This window comes from Phoca vitulina, unplaced genomic scaffold (assembly GCF_004348235.1).
Source record: "Phoca vitulina isolate PV1807 unplaced genomic scaffold, GSC_HSeal_1.0 scaffold15, whole genome shotgun sequence".
NCBI lineage: Eukaryota > Metazoa > Chordata > Mammalia > Carnivora > Phocidae > Phoca > Phoca vitulina.
In genome coordinates, this window is record NW_022589718.1 from 25,915,418 (window position 1) to 25,933,047 (window position 17,630).

General features: G+C 44.8%; 1 protein-coding gene across 2 annotated transcripts in view; it reads left to right on the forward strand.

Annotated features, from left to right (window-relative positions):
* ENPP6 (ectonucleotide pyrophosphatase/phosphodiesterase 6) overlaps positions 1-13,805 on the forward strand; it is a 118,717-nt gene extending 104,912 nt beyond the window's left edge. For both annotated transcript variants that reach the window (XM_032413670.1, XM_032413671.1), the window contains 2 exons: positions 4,901-5,024; positions 9,702-13,805. In XM_032413670.1, the coding sequence (XP_032269561.1) occupies positions 4,901-5,024; positions 9,702-9,907 (330 nt within the window). In that variant the 3' untranslated portion in view covers positions 9,908-13,805. The remainder of the gene's footprint in view (positions 1-4,900; positions 5,025-9,701) is intronic.
* The last annotated feature ends 3,825 nt before the right edge of the window (positions 13,806-17,630 follow it).

Here is a 17,630-nt window from a genome sequence, read left to right on the forward strand (position 1 = left end):
GATACCCACGCGGGATGGATTCCCACACCCTCAGCGCCCCCCACAAAGTCATTTTGGGGTGCACAGCAAGAGCCGGAGCCCGGATGTTGTCCTGGCAGCCGGCGACCCTCCTGTCTCCTCAGGAGTATTTGTGCCTGCAGCTTAGCAACCATTTTCTGATCTACACTGAGGGGAAATCAGAAGGAAGAGGGGAGAGGTATACATGCTTATGTATCCCCAAAATGCAACAATAAAAAAAATGAGATTTTGCTACAGCAAATGCCTTGGCCATGTGCCAGCAGAAACCAATGACACGGATTGTTCAAGCTGCTCTTGCTTCTTCTTGTCCCTCTATCCCTCCTTCTACCTTTACCCTCACTCCCAACCCTACCCCCACATCTGACTGTGTTCCCTATACCTCTCAGCTCAGCACCATAAAGGACTGAATGTGCCATAAAATGGTGAATTCAGAGATGCCACCAGGCATGTGTTGAACAAACTTCATTAACTGGTTTGCTGATTTGGGAGTGAACAGTGAACATGCCTTTTTTTTTTTTTCTTTTTTAATTCTAAGGATGATTAAGACGAAGATCTAGTCTGAAAACTATAACTCTTATCTCATAAAGACTCCCGTGGCTTCCTAAATTCAAGCAAGCTGATGGTAGGCATTTCCACGTAAGCAGGCAGGAGAGTGCAGACATGGAAATCAAAGAACACAAGTGTATAAACATAATAACCATTTCTCCCAGTGTTCCCTCGTGCGGAGCTCTTTCTGGTTCCTTCCTGTTAGGAATGATTAATTAGTTCAGTGGCTCATCAAAGGAAGGTCCCAGCACGGCTACCTGCCTGTGCATAGAGGAGGGGTCCCGAAAAGCTCTGGAACGTGCTGAACAAATGACACTTGGTGAAGATTTTGTTTAAATTTCCAGGATAGCGTTCACTGTAGAATGGCCAACACGTCCTGGTTTGTCTAGAACTGTCCCAAAGTGTTGCATCCCCGGCAGGCCCTCAGTCCTGGGCAGACCACAATGGTCGGTCACCCTGTTGACCGGCACAACCTCAGGCAGGCTCCGAGAGTGGAGAACTCCAGGTCCTCTCTCCTCCTCACGCCCGCCAACAGTTTCTCTCCCATGGCTGCTTCCTTCTCATGCTTCTCCCGTGCGAGGCGGTACAAGCTCTCCCTGCCTGGCCCGGTCTTCTCTGTGCCCGCCCATCCCCACGACCAGAGCTCCCAGGGGTCCATTGCTGGGGGAACCTCGGGGCCAGCACCTGGGTGGCCTCTCTTTGTGTGTCCCCTGCTATGCATGCTCGCCCATCCCACAGACAGTGATGCTCACCACAGGCCTCCCCAGGGCCTCATCCTACCTCACTGCCTGTCCCGGCCGGCTCAGGAATCAATATACAGAAGCCATAACCCCTCGTCTTTCCTCACTAAAAATAAGCTCTTTCAGAGGAAGGAATGCTTTCCTCCTCTGTGCTTCTCAGCCAAAAGCCTAGCAGAGAGCCCGACACAGATTCAGAGCTCAGGGCATATCTGTTGAGCTGCAGAATGGAATGAACAGGCTCTTCTCCCACTGGGGGGATAAGGACATCTCCCACCATTGCCGGGGACTCCTCTCCCCAATAAGACCCTATTCTTTCTAGATTCCCTCCCTCACCTATTCATTAGGGGGAACTACCCCTTCCAGGTGGGGCACTTATTTGGGCTTTCTACAACACACTGCAAGAGGACCCGGTGTTTCCTGGGAATTGGCTGCCAACCCCACCATGAGCCCAGTTTTCTTAGGGACCCAAACTTAGGAGCACTGCCCTCCCCATTCCCATGGACACACACACACACACACACACACACACACACACCACTCTTCTACCCCTGTCTCAGCTTTGACCAAATCTGGAGGGTCTGAGCACCTCCCTGGACATCATTAGGTGGTTCTGTGTGGCAGTCACTGGGCCTGCGAGAGTCAGGATGGGATTAGTTCTCCTTAACCAGCAGCTGGAGGACCCGCAGCCTGGGGATTTCTGCTCTGGAGGCTGAGAGGTCTGGGACACACATGCATCAGTAGGACCTCATCTGTATGCATCTAGGTGACAATGTGGGGTACACAACAAAGACAGGGGAAGCCACCAGGAAGGGAAAGGGAGAAAATCGTCCAGACGTCATTCTGAAGCTAAGGCTGTGCATGAAACGTAAGGCATTCAGTCATTTCCGGGAGATGGGTAGCTTCTCACATGAGCAGCCAGTTCCTTATTCCTTCTTAAAATCAGTAAGAACAGTTGCTTGACTGGAGCGACTTGTCACTTTAATAAAAAGGAACGCACTCCCCTACAATCCGCCAAAGCCCCAGTGACCTTCAGGCCGAGGTTTTCACGGCTGTATGTTTGTCTTTGTGGAATTCGTAAATCAGGTATAATCAGCCTTCACCTCCCTTTCATCCGTCCCTTTGTTGTGGGGCACATATGTCCCGTGGGGGTCACAGTTGGTGGAGTCGTTAGTTACAGAACGTTCTCCTGGTGCTCCAGAAGTCACTGTCCCGGAGCCCGAGAGAGGACGCGACACCTCCAGTTAGCTGACAGAGCTAAACTGGGATGTGCTGTGATATCACCACAGACAAAGAACAAAAATGGTATCACAGGTTGGAAATGCAGTAAGTTAATAAAAACGTTCCCATGGAAAAATACAAGCTACAGCTGGAGAAGGAGGGACAGGGGATGATGGGAATTCAGGAAACGGAGAGTCAGTGAAAGAGTGTGATCTGGAAAGCGAGGGAGCGATTTATGGGGTGCGACAGGATGGGTGTGCAAAGCGATATGACAGCTAAATAAGCAAAGGGGACTTCGCGCCCCACAGCCAGCCGCATCTGGTGACCGGCCCACAGCCATTTTTTGCGCATCTATTATGTGCTGGGCATGTCGTGCACAGTCATGTCCGCCTCCGGAGACGCTGTGAGGGAGGTGTTATCACATCCAGCAGGGAAACCGAAGCACCGAGAAGTAGCTCGCCCTGGATCCCAACCAGCTTGCAGACCCAGAAAGCAACAACCTGGAATCCAATTTTAAAACCTTTTTTTCTATACACTTGAGAACTGGCCACACTACTTGGTGAGTAAAGAGGCAAGGTCACAGGCAGTGACCTCCGGCTGTGGGGCCGTGGAAGGTGCTCGAGGACCGCGAGACAACCCGCCTGGGTTCCAACCCCCACCCTGCCTCTCGAATGCTGTGTGGCTTTCAGAGTGTCCCTTAACCTCTCTGGGCCTTAGTTCCTTCAGCTGTACAGTGGGAAGAACATCATCCACACTGGGATGTGGTGACAATGGAGTGAACGTCAGTGCAGGCTCTTGGCTAAGTAAGTCGATGGTACTATATTACGCATCTTACGAGCCAACCTGTAGATTGCCAGGATTGTTGCTTCCCTGCTTTGGTCATGACCAGTCAGTTCTACTTCCTGCATCTCAAGTGTTTGCGATCTCAGACCCTGCTCAGCAGACGTGCCTGGACAGTCAGGCTCGAATGGCAGTCTGCAGTGAAGAGCTGGGGATGTGTCCTCCGCAGGACCCACGGCTGTCGCACATGCCAGCACCTGCCATCTAAGGAAATCGAGTTTTGAAGGAAAGAGGGTGACAGGGAAGTGATGGTTCTGGAGCCCGTCCCGAATGAAGACCGTCGCAGGAAACAAAGATGTAAACGGCTGTGCCATTTTCACATGTTTGACTAAATGAAGAGGAGGGGACTAATTTAGCCCACGTTGCTCCTGAGGTTGGAGCTCGGAAAAAAGGAACGATGGGGGTGGGATCCGGGGGGAGGGCGGTGGAAAGGGCTCTGGGCTTTGATGGCTTTGCTAGAAAAACAAGGTGATTCGATTAGACACTGTGTTTTCCAACAACTCTCGGACAGCAGTCAGGTGTCCTGCAATTCAGTTCCGTTCTGACACTGACCCCCCCGGAGTTGGAACAGCCCCTCGCGCTAGGGGGCTCCGTCCCACCTGATTGTCCCCGCTTCAGCTGCCAGCCACAGGTCCTGGGTCCCCAGGCTACCCACACTGGTGTCCGGCTTGACTACAGATTGGAGGGTTCTCCCATCCCTTTTCAGATTCGATAACTGACCGGAATGAATGACAGAGCTCAGAAATGTGCTCTATTTGTGATTAGTTTTCTTACAGAGGCGACAACTCAGGAAGAGCTGGATGGAAGAGGGGCATAGAGCAAAGGATGACGGGTGAGGGGAACAGAGCACCCAGGCTGTCTTTGGGGTCATTGCCCTTCCAGCACATCGGTTTGTTCATTGATCCAGAAGCTCCTTGAACCATGTTGCTCCAGGGTTTTTACATGCGTTTCACTGCATAGGCGTGGGGGACTCCGCCGTTGGCCCCAAGACTGAATGCCGTCTTAGAGGTCAGAGGACATTTCCATCACGTGGTTGGTCCCTCCAGTGACCTCCTGAAGCTCCCCAGCCCCCCACCCCGGTCAGCCATCTCATTAACAGACACTCAGGTATGGGGAGAAAGGGGCTCATTATGAATAACAAAAACACCCCCTTCACTCCGGAAATTCCAAGGGTTTTAGGAGCTCCGGGCCAGGAACCTGGGACAAAGGCCAAATATACTTTTCACTATACCATAGATACACTTTAACATCCCTTCTGTCTCTAACATGATATATTTAGTGGCTTTCAAACTGATGACGAGGTTCAGTTCTGCTCAGTGTAAGAAAATACCTTTATAACTAGAGCTCTCTGGCAATTTCAGGGGTTGTGTCCAAAGGTCTGTGCTACCTGGAGTAGGACGTGATCCAGCCGAGGTTGGGTGACCCCAGTGGAGAATGCTGAGAAGGAAATCCCCACATTGGGTGCTAGCTTGGGCCAGATGCTCACTCATCACGACGGTTGGGACACAGTGTAATGTAACTGCCTTGCCTGGTTTCAGAATCGAGAGACACTTCCTTTTTGGATGAACAGCACCGGCAAGAGGGAAGGTTGGCAGCACGGTTGGCACGGCTATGACAACGAGCTCATGGACATGAGGGGCATCTTCCTGGCCTTTGGACCCGGTAGGCAAGACATGACCCCATGCTTTGTCCTCCGTTCCCAAAGAAGTGGTCTCCAGGAGGGGCTGACAGCACTAGTAAAGGCTGAAGTGATTTCTTTATGGACCTCTTTATGAGCAAAGCGGAGCAAACCCAGCTGGTCTCCATGAAACATCTTTTGCTGGCTTGCTTTCAAATGCTTCGTAGGTTTGGCAAATGCAGTCAAATGCTTTTCCTTGTAAATTTTAAATCTTGAGCGCAGTGAAGAAAATGTATTCCACATGTTTGTGATTCATTTTTTACTTAATTCATCAAAATGTTATTTCACAGCTATCTGATGTCCAGGAAAGCTTATCAGACACCAGATTGCTGACAGCTGTGAGTCTCAGAGCCGATGTGATCACTTCACAGGGTCTGACTCTTCCACAGTTTCTCCCTGTCTAGAGCACCCATGCCTGTGGGGGTCATTTGGTTTAGGGCCCAGCCAGAAGCTGGGATGTGCTCAAGGCCAAGCTAGGAAATGACCTTGAGAATGACTTTGAGAATGAGCCAGAAGGCCCAGAGACAGCTTGGATGAAAGCAAATTTACTCTGCCTTCTTTGACCAGAAATTTCTAAGTTTGGAGTAGAGGGGAGATGGAGAGGGTCTACTTGGTCATTTGCTTTAATTGACAGAGGAATGTAAATTCACATTGTGGAAATGTTTATCAGACACTCTGGAGATCATACTATGACCCAAACACCCCTTTCTTTCTTAAAAAAAAAAGCAGAGGGGGGAGGGACATTCAACAGCGGCCATCAACCATCAGTTGACTGGCTCATAAGCTAGTCTTCTCCCTTACGACTGTCCACTCTCCTTATTAAATGTAACAAACTTACCCTGACATCCATACTCCAAATGCCATTTTCTGGACGTAGATCAGAATGTTTCAGCCCATGACAGTCCATTCTTCCATTTCAAAGTATAGGTTAGAAGTCATGCCTAGAAGGTCTGCTCTTCTTGATGTAGAAAGACAAAGATCTATGTTGACCCCTCTCGTTCCATCTGCCTTGGGTCACTCTACTTACCACAAAACAGCTGCTGAGAACAACTAGGTGTCCATTTCTGCATGCTCCTTGGGAGCCCCTGGCCTCCTGGGCTTAGGGAACACACTGGTCCAGATCCTTTCCCATACGTGATCCAAGTTCCCAAGCCCTGAAGTAAGCATCGGTACCTGTAGCAGCAAACATTTATAGAGTGCTAACTGGGTTCACAACATTGGCCTAAGAGAGTTCAGAGGATGCCCAAGCACATTGCCACCAACCAATGATCGTTATTGGGTGCTCCCTGTCAACCAAGCCAGAAGTTATATCTGACCTGGTTGGTCAGATATAACCTCTTACACTATATTCAACATTAATTCACCAAAGAGCTCAAAAACATAATGAATGAGGGATGGAGCCTTAAGGATTTTGTTGAGGTCAACTGTTCATTGGATTAGGTTGGAGATATTCCAAGGCCGCAGGCTTTACATGGGACGACATTAAACATCAGGGCTTTCATTCAAAAGCATCACCTCCTCCTTCCTTAGAAGAGAGAAATAAGATCATGAATGCAAAACAGTTGTCAGTGGAAGGAGTGTTTATAAACAAGAGTCTCAGGCATGTTTTAAAGCAGAAGCAAATCTAGCCTCAAACCAAAATTTTAAGACAACGTACCCAAAGCTACATTAGCTTAAAGTTAAATTCAGAGGGGAGAGTTTGTCCATCAACAAAGGCCTCCATCATATGCTCCTGTAAAACTAAAAACCTAAGCCTTTTATAGACAGATAGATGACCCCTGATGAAAAGGGACTGGGCCAACTGCAAAAAATGTTTCCAGGCAGAGACCGCCTTGAGAGCCTCCCGCAAACCATCACGTTTCTGGCTCCAATTCTCATGAAAGATTGAACAGCTTTACACACTGACTGTTTACTCAGAAGAAAATTTAAGAGTGAGGCCTTTAATAGCTATCTAGCTGCACTTTGAGATAAAGGTACATGCCTCCTGATTAATTATATGCGCTTCTTGCTTAGGGAGGATGCTGGGCATCATTGCAGCTGCTCAGATGGAGCTTCAGAAGCCAGTAAGTCTGGTCTGGCAGAAAGAAAAGGAAATAATTCTGGAAGATAGCCTCTCTCTGGTTAATCCCAGTTTCTAATTTGAACGACCTAATCTTGCCCTGGAGAACTTCACATTTCAAGATAAGACAGCAGGAGTGTGATTCAGTGAGCTGCCTGTGAGCTAGCAAGCCTCACCCGGAAAGCAGTCCAAGGTGGCCAGGCCTGGCATGGGGCTGCAGAACCTTCTCTCTTTAGGAGAAACAGTTTCAATATCCACAAAATTTAAATTCATGGAAATAACATGGATTGCCAATCCGGGTTCAGCATGCCACCTTGAGTTAGCAGAGGTTGGCCAGGTCCTCCCCAGCTGGATCTGGTATTGTTCTGCTGTTCCAGAATTTTCTAGAAGCTCTCATTCTAGCCTGGATCATCTGTCCTTTGGGCCCAAAGGCCCAGCTCCGCAGCATAGGAAGTCATGAACCAGATGGAGTTGGGAGGGAAAACCTAATTCTTCTTCCTGCTTATGTGCATAAGATTTAATTTTGTACTTTCAGTGTAAAATCTTTTTTAATTTTTTTTTTTTTTTTTTTTTTTTTGTCAGTAGAGCTTGATCTCAGTTTTTCCTGCTGAGTGTTAAAGACATGGGCATTTGGAAGGCTGGGGAAGGATATGTCAGGTTTACTGTCCGTTACCCACATACCCTCCCCACCCACACACATGACGAGGACATGGCCACCATGTGGCAGGGCAGTGTGGTCATCACGTCCAGGTCCATGGCAAGTCGGAAGGAGAGATGGGAGTTGCTGCCACATCACTGGGACAACTTTTCCATTGATTTCTCACACCTCAGCTGATTCTTCTCTGGGGAAGTCTAACCACCATCCTCACCTAGTTGTAATTACCTTGATATTAGGAAGGGTTGGGATTCTGGGGAAGTCCTAAATCTCCTCTCCAGGGGGGTTCTGGATTTTGACTAGTTTTTACCATGAGGTGATGTTGCCTTATCCGTTATCCTTCCTGCCCCAAAAGTGAAGTGAATCCCCCAAATAATTTATGGGTGAAATTTTCAGTCCATAGTATGCCCTTGTGGGGTGTTTACTCTACATGCTTATTAATAAGAATAGCTACCATTTATTGAGCAGATGCAGTGTGCCTGGAGCTATGGTTTAGGTACCATTTCTATGCCCATTTCCTGAGCTTATCCAGCTACTAAGTGGCTGGGAGCTGGTTGTAGAGCCTATTAACTTCTTATGCTAAAGTCAACATTACTTCTCCAAAGTGAGCAAAATCTATCACTTGGGAAGTTGGCCTGGATCTAACATACTCTGTGGGAGAGTTTTCTGAATAGAACTGCTTTCCGTACTTGTAATTTCAGGGTTAGTATAAGAGCAGGATTTGGAAAAAAGAAAGAGCAGGATTTGGTGTTGGCACTTCTGGACTCTGTTGCCATTGGTGTTTGTTTGCTTTTTAAATAAAGTACATGTGATCATTTTAGCAAAGCAATTATAGAGGATTATTTTCTAAGGTAGAAAACTTGGCTTTACAGCCCCAAACCACCCATTTCCTTTCAAAGTCTTACACGGACTAAAAGCACAAGCAGAGGCCTTTATGGATGGATAAAATCTCCTTCTTGAATTCAAGCTCAATGTAGCTCTGGTTTGGGGCCCAAAAGGGAAACTGTTATGTACACTACTAACCTCTTACACTCACTCTTTGAACAGACAAGTACTTGATATTCAGCCTCTTCTTGGCCTCCTGTGGAGAAGGAGAAGGTGCACTCTTGATTGAAATCCCTCCGTACTCACTAGGCTGTGAACGACTAGCCCTACCTTCTAGATTCCTGCGTCACTGCTAGAGTTTGGTGCAGCCTCTGGGCGGAAGCAAGCACAACACTCTTCTCCACTAGAACTCTCAGGGCTTTCACCCGGGTCCCTAACTCCAATACCAGTTTGCTTGTTTTCCACTCGGCTAAGTTATTTTATCTGCTAGTGAAAGACTCCCAAGGAATGTGTGGTTGGTTCTCCAAACATATTTAAGAAACCAGTGTTGTTGCTTCTGAGGTAGCTGGCACTGAGGAAACCGTATAGGTTCACATTCCATGAAGCCCTGAGACCTCGATGTGGCAGGAAAATGAAGAAACATTCTTAAGTGGCTCTGGGATGCCCTGGCCAATCAGCTGCTGCTAGATAGACGTTCTGGAAGATAAGCATACTGTGTAATTGGGTTTGGGGAACTCAGCAAGACAGTCAACCTTCTGTGACCACACCTGCTCTCCAGGGCTCTGCGGAAATGAGCAGCAAAAATGGAGATGCCCTTCTGCCTCTCCAGGATAGCTCTGTGGTCAGGAAGGCACCACAGTTATGCACAAAGACAATCGGCTGATTTGTCTTTCTAAAGAAACTCATCTCCATGAGCCATAGAAAGCAACATCCTTTTGTGAGCTATACCCCTTCCAGATACCCTTCCAAGTTCACCAAGAGTTGGCCACGCCCCATTGACAGAGCTGATTTCCGGTCCCAAAGCTGCCTGGAGCCTGAGTATAATTCTCTGTGTTGTGACTTGGCCCCCTTTCTGCCCACGGCATGGCTGTGACAACTTGTTTGCTTGCCTTTCCCTTTCAGATTTCAAATCCAACTTCAGAGCTGCTCCAATCAGGTCCGTGGATGTCTACAATGTCATGTGCAACGTGACAGGCATCGCTCCCCTGCCCAACAACGGCTCCTGGTCCAGGGTGATGTGTATGCTGAAGGACCAGGACAGCTCGGCTCCGTCCATCCGACCGAGCAGCTGTGTTCTGGTCTTGATTCTCTTCCTACTGTTTGCATAGATGCTGCTATTGTTGTCCCCAAACACTCAGCCAAGTGTGCCTCCATGGTGGGATGGTTTTCATTTTCTATTAGAATAATAGCTTCATTAATACAATCAAGGCCACAAAAATTGTAAATATACTATTCTTGGATGATTCCATACAGAAAAAAAAATTTAAATTTCTTTAAAAAAAAAAAATTTTAAACTTCTTTAAAAAAAAAAAAACACCAAAAACCCCAAGCTTTATTTCTTCTGGAGGTAAGGAAAACCCTAGCTTTTCATTGGTTCAACTATATGTCATTTTCTGCATTGTTTTCATGCAGTTACTCAGATGAACTGTCTGAGTAAGAGCCCACCCCTGGGGCAAACAGACTTTGAGTGGATATTGCATGGAGTCTTGGGCCCCTCTGTGTCCTGCCTTGCACAAAGCAGGCCCTTGCCTATGTCCGGTCCACACCCAGGAGCCATCCTTGGGGTTTATGGCCATAATCTTGTACTGCTCCTTCCATCCCAGAAAAAAGAAGTCCACGTAAAAGCAATAGCTGTCTTCTGTTTTGGGTCCAGCTCATGGAGTCTTTTTCATTTTATACCAAGCCCCAGAAAGGTTGTATCTTAGCTTGGCTCACCAATCAAAAGTACCAAGGATTGAAGAACTCATAGAACAAGGTGAAAGATGTGGGTGCCCTCCCGAACTCTTGAGTTGTACAAAAATGTCTCCCTTGCCTTGAGGAGCAGAAAAGCTTGCAGCAGACCCAGGCTTCTGTGAGACTTAGCACAGTCTGTCACAACATGGAAGCTTGCACATGGTGGGCCCTATATGTGTGGGTGGACTAATGGATTCCCCGCCACGCTTTGGATCCCCAGACAGAGTAGAGGCTATAGCAATACCTGACATATCATTACAGGCTGATACACCTTGCTGATGACTTGTGGACATGTTTGCAGAAATCTCAGTTCACTGCTTGGAATGGTAGCACATTAAGTTCTATGCACCAGTAGTCTTGGAGCAAGGCTTGTGGAATAACACCAGTAGAGTGTATCCTGAGGGACCCAGAAGCCCAAGGAAAATGGTGGGGGTGGGGGTGGGGTGGGGAATGGAGAGAACACGATGGAACTGAATCCCGAACCAATTAGCCATTTGATTAGGAAACGGTTTGGTCAAAGTGCCACCTCAGGGACCTAAGTTGTTTGGAAGCCCCTACGAAGAGCCACTGAGCCCGAGCTGAAATGTTTTCAGTTTAGTCATCTAGATTTGCTGTAGGAAATCTTGTTGTGAAACAAAACATAACTGCATGTTTAAATGATCAGAGTCACATAGACATACCATTGCGTTAACAGTGAGTTTGCACTGAATGGGGCACGTCTGTAAAAGAGACTTTCTGTCAGGAAGAGATAGCACATCAGGCCTCCTCGGGATGATGAAGCCCTTTTATAGCGTTTGCCTTGAGAAATGAGCATCAACACTCACCCCGATTCAAGAGGGTTGGGAACATCTCCATGCCTTGAATCATGAGAGCAAAAGATCACCACTTAAAAAATACATACACCAAATCTGTCATCACAAAAGATTTCTAAGGATTCATGTAATGTGTTTTAAAAGTGCCAGCAAGCCATCGAATCAATTAGAAGAAGGCAAATCGGCCTTTGCTATTTGGCTGAAAGCAAACTGGTGCTCTCGGAACATTGGGCAGTGGCTGTTGAAGCAGGCATCCGTTGTTCAAAGTGTCCTTTGTCTGGAAAGGAGAGTGTTATAATGAATTCAGTGGAGCTCACCTTCTTCCCTTGTGAAGGAAAGATTGCTAAAAGATATCCAGGTGATTCAGTTAAGAGAGGATCATCAAAATCAAGAGAGTACAAACATGCACACAGTCTTACATTTGTCTTTCCTGCTCTGTTCTACCATTTTCCCCTTACTCATCCTTAAAAACTTCAAGTTACATAAAAAAAATCTCAGATATTTGTCTGACAGAGTGTAGCTAATAAATAATCTTAAATAGTTGAATGAGAGTAAGATACTTTTGGAATCATGAATATTGGTAAATAATAAAGAAAATTCAGACACTAAATGGAGAAAACACTTTTTCCTAAAATAATGCATACGTTTTAGTGGCTTAATTATTTGGCTAGAATTTTTTTCCCTTTGATTTTTATTTTAAAGTTACATTATTTTCCCCAGGAAATTTTTCTCTAAATGTGTTCTGTTCCTTTGGAGTAAAATCTCGTACATATAGACACCTTTTCTCCTGGATTATGTTGCTACTTCACTGCTAATTCCAGGGGGAAGATAATTGGATTGACCTGCAAATACTGAAGATAAACCAGACGAATGATCCTTACATTAAAGATGAGATGAATGGCTACTTTCCCTGCCCAATGTCTAATCTCCAGAGCCCAATTCAATTAAGTTCTGAAGACCTAAGTATAAATTAGAACAGGCCCAGGGACTTCTTTCTAGCCTTGAAGAGTCCTGATTATAGAGCCCCAACTCTACTTTTAAAGAGAACTTGGAAATCCACATCAATCTGAGTTCAGTCACTGACGGCCATTTGCAAACTTCCTGGGATTGTAAGCATCATCTGGCCTGCTTCCAGAGATGTAGGTTTGGAGGATCTGGGTGGGACCTCAGACAGCACTTGTAGGTTTGGGTTTGCTCTATGGAGAGAAAGGTTCTGGTTAGACCTTGGTAGACCTGGGTCTTCTGACAGCAATTTCATAATCCTCCAGTTTCTCCAGAGGCCATCGGACTGGTATCGACTACCGGTCCCAGCTGGGTCAAGCTTCCAGCCCTCTCTAAACCAAAGCAGATTCGCAAGCCTCAGGGATGGAGAGAGGCACCGAGAGGGGCATTATTTTAGGAAAAAGTGTTTTCTCCATTTAGTGTCTGAATTTTATTATTTACCAATATTCATGATTCCAAAAGTATCTTACTCCCGTTCATCTATTTAAGATTATTTATTAGCTACACTCTGTCTATACTCCATTCCCGTGAGTCTAGGATTCCCAAGAGCGCTATCAAACAAACTCATTGTTGAAGACATAGGCCTATTTTATGGATTTTCTAAAAAAAAGGTTTTTTTGCATTTCTGTAAATATCAAAAGACTTCCAAATGTGATTGTGTGTTTAATCTTTTTAAACAATTTTTGATAGACCAAAGTCAGCTCTTGTAAACTACTTGCTAGAAGGAAGGGAGGTGGTAGTCTTGGCAGACTGGTTCTAAAACATGTGAAACTTGGTCTCAGGTGTATGCTATGAAAAATAGACTTGTGTGTGTTGCTTGGAAATCATAAAATAGCACCTAGTACAGTGCTTCAAATGTTTAATAAATGTTCCATAAATATGTGTTGAATAAAAAAATAAATCTCATAAAGGAGATCTGCTTACACTTCAGATATTCTCTTTGTCTATAGTTCCACAAATTAAAAGAATGATTCATTTTTGACTAGCTATCTTTTCTTATCACCCAACTGATAATATAATTATACTTCATTCCATGGATTAAACATAGTCCATCCCAGGCTTATGAATTTGACGATGGATGGAAAGAAGGAAGGAAGGAAGGGAGGAAGGAAGGAAGGGAGATTAGATTTTGAATATACTAAGCATAATATATTTTTTAGGATAACAGCTTTATCAAAATTTAATTCATATACCATATAATTCATCCACTTAACGTATACAATTCAAAGGCTTGATTCTAGTCACAGAATTGTGCAACCATCACCACAATCAATTTGAGAATATTTTTATCACCCCCAAAGAACGCTATATCCACAAGTGCCTTAGCGGATCAGTCCCCATTTCCTGCCCACCCCGCCCCCACCTGTCTCAGGCGACCACTAAATTACATTTTATCTCTATAGGTTTGCCTATTCGAAGTATTTCATTAAAATGGAATAACAGTATATTGTCTTTTGTAGCTGGCTTTTTTCACTCAGTGTAATGTTTTCAACGTTTAGCATGAATCAGTACTTCACTCTTTTTATTTCCAAATAATACTCCACTGTATGGAGTGGCTACATTTTATTTATCCATTATTTAGTTGATGGACATTTGTTTTTTTTTCTCCCTTTTTGGATAGTATGAATATTGGTACTCTGAACATTCATGTATGTGTTTTTGTGGACATATGTTTGCATTTGTTTGGGGAATATACCTGGAGTGGAATTGCAGGACCACATGCTAACTCTATATTAAACTTCTGAGGAACTATCAGACCATTTTCCAAATTGGCTGCACGATTTTGCATTCCCACCAGCAATGTAAGAGGGTGCAAGTTTCTCCACATCTTCACCAACGCTTGGAATCATGTCTTTTTTATTATTATTATTACAGCCATCCTGGCAGGCATGATGTGAGATCTCATTGTGGTTTTGATTTGCATTTCTCTCATGACAAATAACGTTGGGCATCTTTTCATGTGCCTATTGGCCATTTGTCTATCTTTGTTGAGGAAATGTTTATTCAAACACTTTGCCCATTTTTTAAAACTAGATTTTTGTCTTTTTATTATTGAGTTGTAAGAATTCTTTATATATTCTGGATTCAAGTCCCTTATCAGATATATGTTTTGCAAAAACTTATCTTTCCCTGTCCTGTGGGTGTTCTTTTCACTTTCTTTGATAGTATCCTTCATGGCACAAGTTTTTAATTTTGACAAAGTCCAATTAATCTATTTTTCTTTTCATCAGTTGTGCTTTTGTGTCCTATCCAAGAAAGCTTTGCCTGACCCAAGATCATGAAGACTTACTCCTCTAATTTATTCTAGGAGTGTTACAGTTTTAACTCATATTTTAGGTCTATGATCCACTTTGAGTTAATTTTTTCTTTATTGTGTGAGGAAGTGATGGCTACCTCATTCTTTTGCCTGTGGATATCCAGTTGTCCCAGAATTGTTTGTTGTGGGCATATTGACTTTTTAGAGAAATGTGAAAATGATTCTGTTGGATATGAACACTTTTTAAAAACTAATAATCACTCCAGGAATGTGAATTTTTTGTACTTCAGGTCACACAACACTGGATATGCAACACAGTGTTTGTTTCCTCATACTCCCCTTGACCAGGTTAGGCCCCCACTATACTCTGCCTCTACACACTAGCTGCACGCAACACCCACTGTGGTTCTCTGTCATACACTGATCAAAATTCTAATCGTACAATAATTAAAGTTCTTGTTTAATATTGTCTATTTTTCTCACTGGAATTTCCACTGAGAAAGACAGTGACAGTGTCTTATTCACCCAGCAAAATGCCTGGCACACAATAAGTATTCAATGGATAGCTGCCGAATGCATAAATGACTTTGCATTTTATTGCATTTTCCTCCCATTTTTATAACTGCACCCCACAACCTCACACACAGAAATCACAAATATTTTTTAAAGCTCCTGCTTCACCATTTTAATCTCACCTCTGGCCTTCTTATCTAACCCCATTTTTCCTAAGTAATTACTTACCTTGGTTTTCCTTTGGCACTGAGAAATGTTGTACCTCACAATTATCTTTATTTCTATTTCCTTGAATTCATATACATTCTATTTTGCATGAGTTTGTTTTGCATGCTAAATATGGGAACAATTATATTTTTCTTCCCTGTCTCATTAGATTATAGTTTTCTTGGAAGCAAAAAGCTTCCCTCCCTCCCTCCTTCTCTTTCTTTCTCCCCTCCCTCCCTCCCTCCCTCCCTCCCTCCCTCCCTTCCTTCCTTCCTTCTTTCTTTCCTTCCTTCCTTCCTTGGAAGGTCAAGATTTGAGGGGACCCAATAATCGGCATCCCTGCTTCCTAACTAATTTTGTATGTAATTGAGGTAGACCAGGGTTTGGTAGATGGAGAGTGAAACATCACCTTTATTACAATAAAGCTGACAGTTACTGGACAATGTGGCATATAATGTCACACCTCTGAATCACACAGACTGGCCCACCAAGGCCCTATACCTGTAAGTGCTTTGCAGCCTACAAGAAGGGAAGCAAATGGTGTGTCAAACATGAAGGCACGGAGACTAACCACAGCAGTTCTGGAGTTAATTCCCTGAACCCTAAACACCTGCTAGGATGTTTCTTCTCTGGGTCACTCAGCACGCTTACTGGGCCAGGAAAAGTCCTTAAGGAGCATCACTGTGGCAGTTCTGAAGTTCACCAAAGTGATTCAGGAGGACTCAGCGTGGCCTGATTCATGGTGAGACCACACAGAACTACCTGTAATTTGGCCCTTGGAAAGGAGCTCCAAGTATCTCACTTGACTCTGCCCTTGCTCGAGCCCACCTGGCCCTACTTGCTGTCCTGGCCTCCCTGCTGTGCTTGGACTTACGGAACTCCAAATGGATTTCACATTTTTGACAGAAGCCCTTGTAGATAAGGCATAGTTCCATGAGATAACATTCTCCCAGTTGTGAGTCTTAGCTTAACTCCTAGCAAAAGAATGATTAATTTCCGTTCCTTTTAAAAAACTATTTAGTCATGTACTTGCCAACAACATTTGTTATACTCTTGGCAACTTTAAAACACAGTCAAATAATTTTATTTCATCAGGGCAGAGCCCAGGTCCGGCTTATTCACCTCTGCATATCTAGATCCTGGCACAGAGTCAGGCACCTAGTAGGGTCTCACGTATTTGAAGAATGGATGAGTCTAATTGTTTATAAAAGAGCATACTGACTGTGTCATACAATTATCTGAAGTTCTGGAGCTGCCCTGGTACAACCTGCCCCATGTAGAGTAAGTCCCTTCAGGGAAGGTTCAAACTGCAAGAGATGCAAGAATAGCACACACCACACCCTTCATTATGCATTGAATTGCTCACCCCACCGCCAAAAAAATATATATATATATATCTCCAAGCCCTAATCCTTGATACCTGTGAATGTGACCTTATTTGGAAATAGTTTTACAGATGTAATCAAGTCAGATGAGGTCACACTGGATTAGGGTGGGCTCTACTCCAATGACTGGTGGCCTTCTAAGAAGAGAGAAATTTAGATCCAGAGACACAGGGAAGAAGGCCACATGGCAGTGGAAGCAAAGACTGGAGGGACGTGTCTACAAGCCAAGGAACAGCAAGGACCACGGGCAACCACCAGTAGCTGGAGGAGGCAAGGACAGATTCTCCCCTAGAGCCTTCAGAGGGACCATGGCTCTGCTGACACCTTGATTTCAGACTTCTAGCCTCCACACTGTGAGAAGCTGCATTTCTGTTAAAATACCTGGTTTGTGGTGATTTGTTACAGCATTCATGGGAAATTAATACACCCTGCATATTGTTTTTGGAGTCAGTCCAGCTCATCAAAGATTTCTCGAGCCCCTCCCCTCTTTCATACCAGGTACTGTGAATGTTTTGGGAGCACATAGAAGAAAAGATACCATCACTATCCTTGCTGAACTTACAATGTGGTCATTTCATTTCTGCCATTTTTGAGCAGAGTTGAATTCTTTCCGTGGAACAAAATGTTTCGGTTGCCACAGGCAATGCATAGAGAGAATTTCAGAGAAAACAGGAGTAACACAATGAAAGAAGGCATCCACTCCAGAGCAGGACAGCTGGAGGCAGGAAGCTCACTTGCTTGTGCTCCTGATGGCACCTTGTCCATTGTCTCCTTTGGGATCTTACTCTTGGCCATTGGATGTTCCTCCTTAATCTGCTCTTCACCTTCCCTGTATAATTATCCCTCAGCAAAAGCAGGGATGATCATGTTACTCAGTTGGTTAAAAACCACCCTTGTGTCTTTCATTCCTATAGAATTAAAT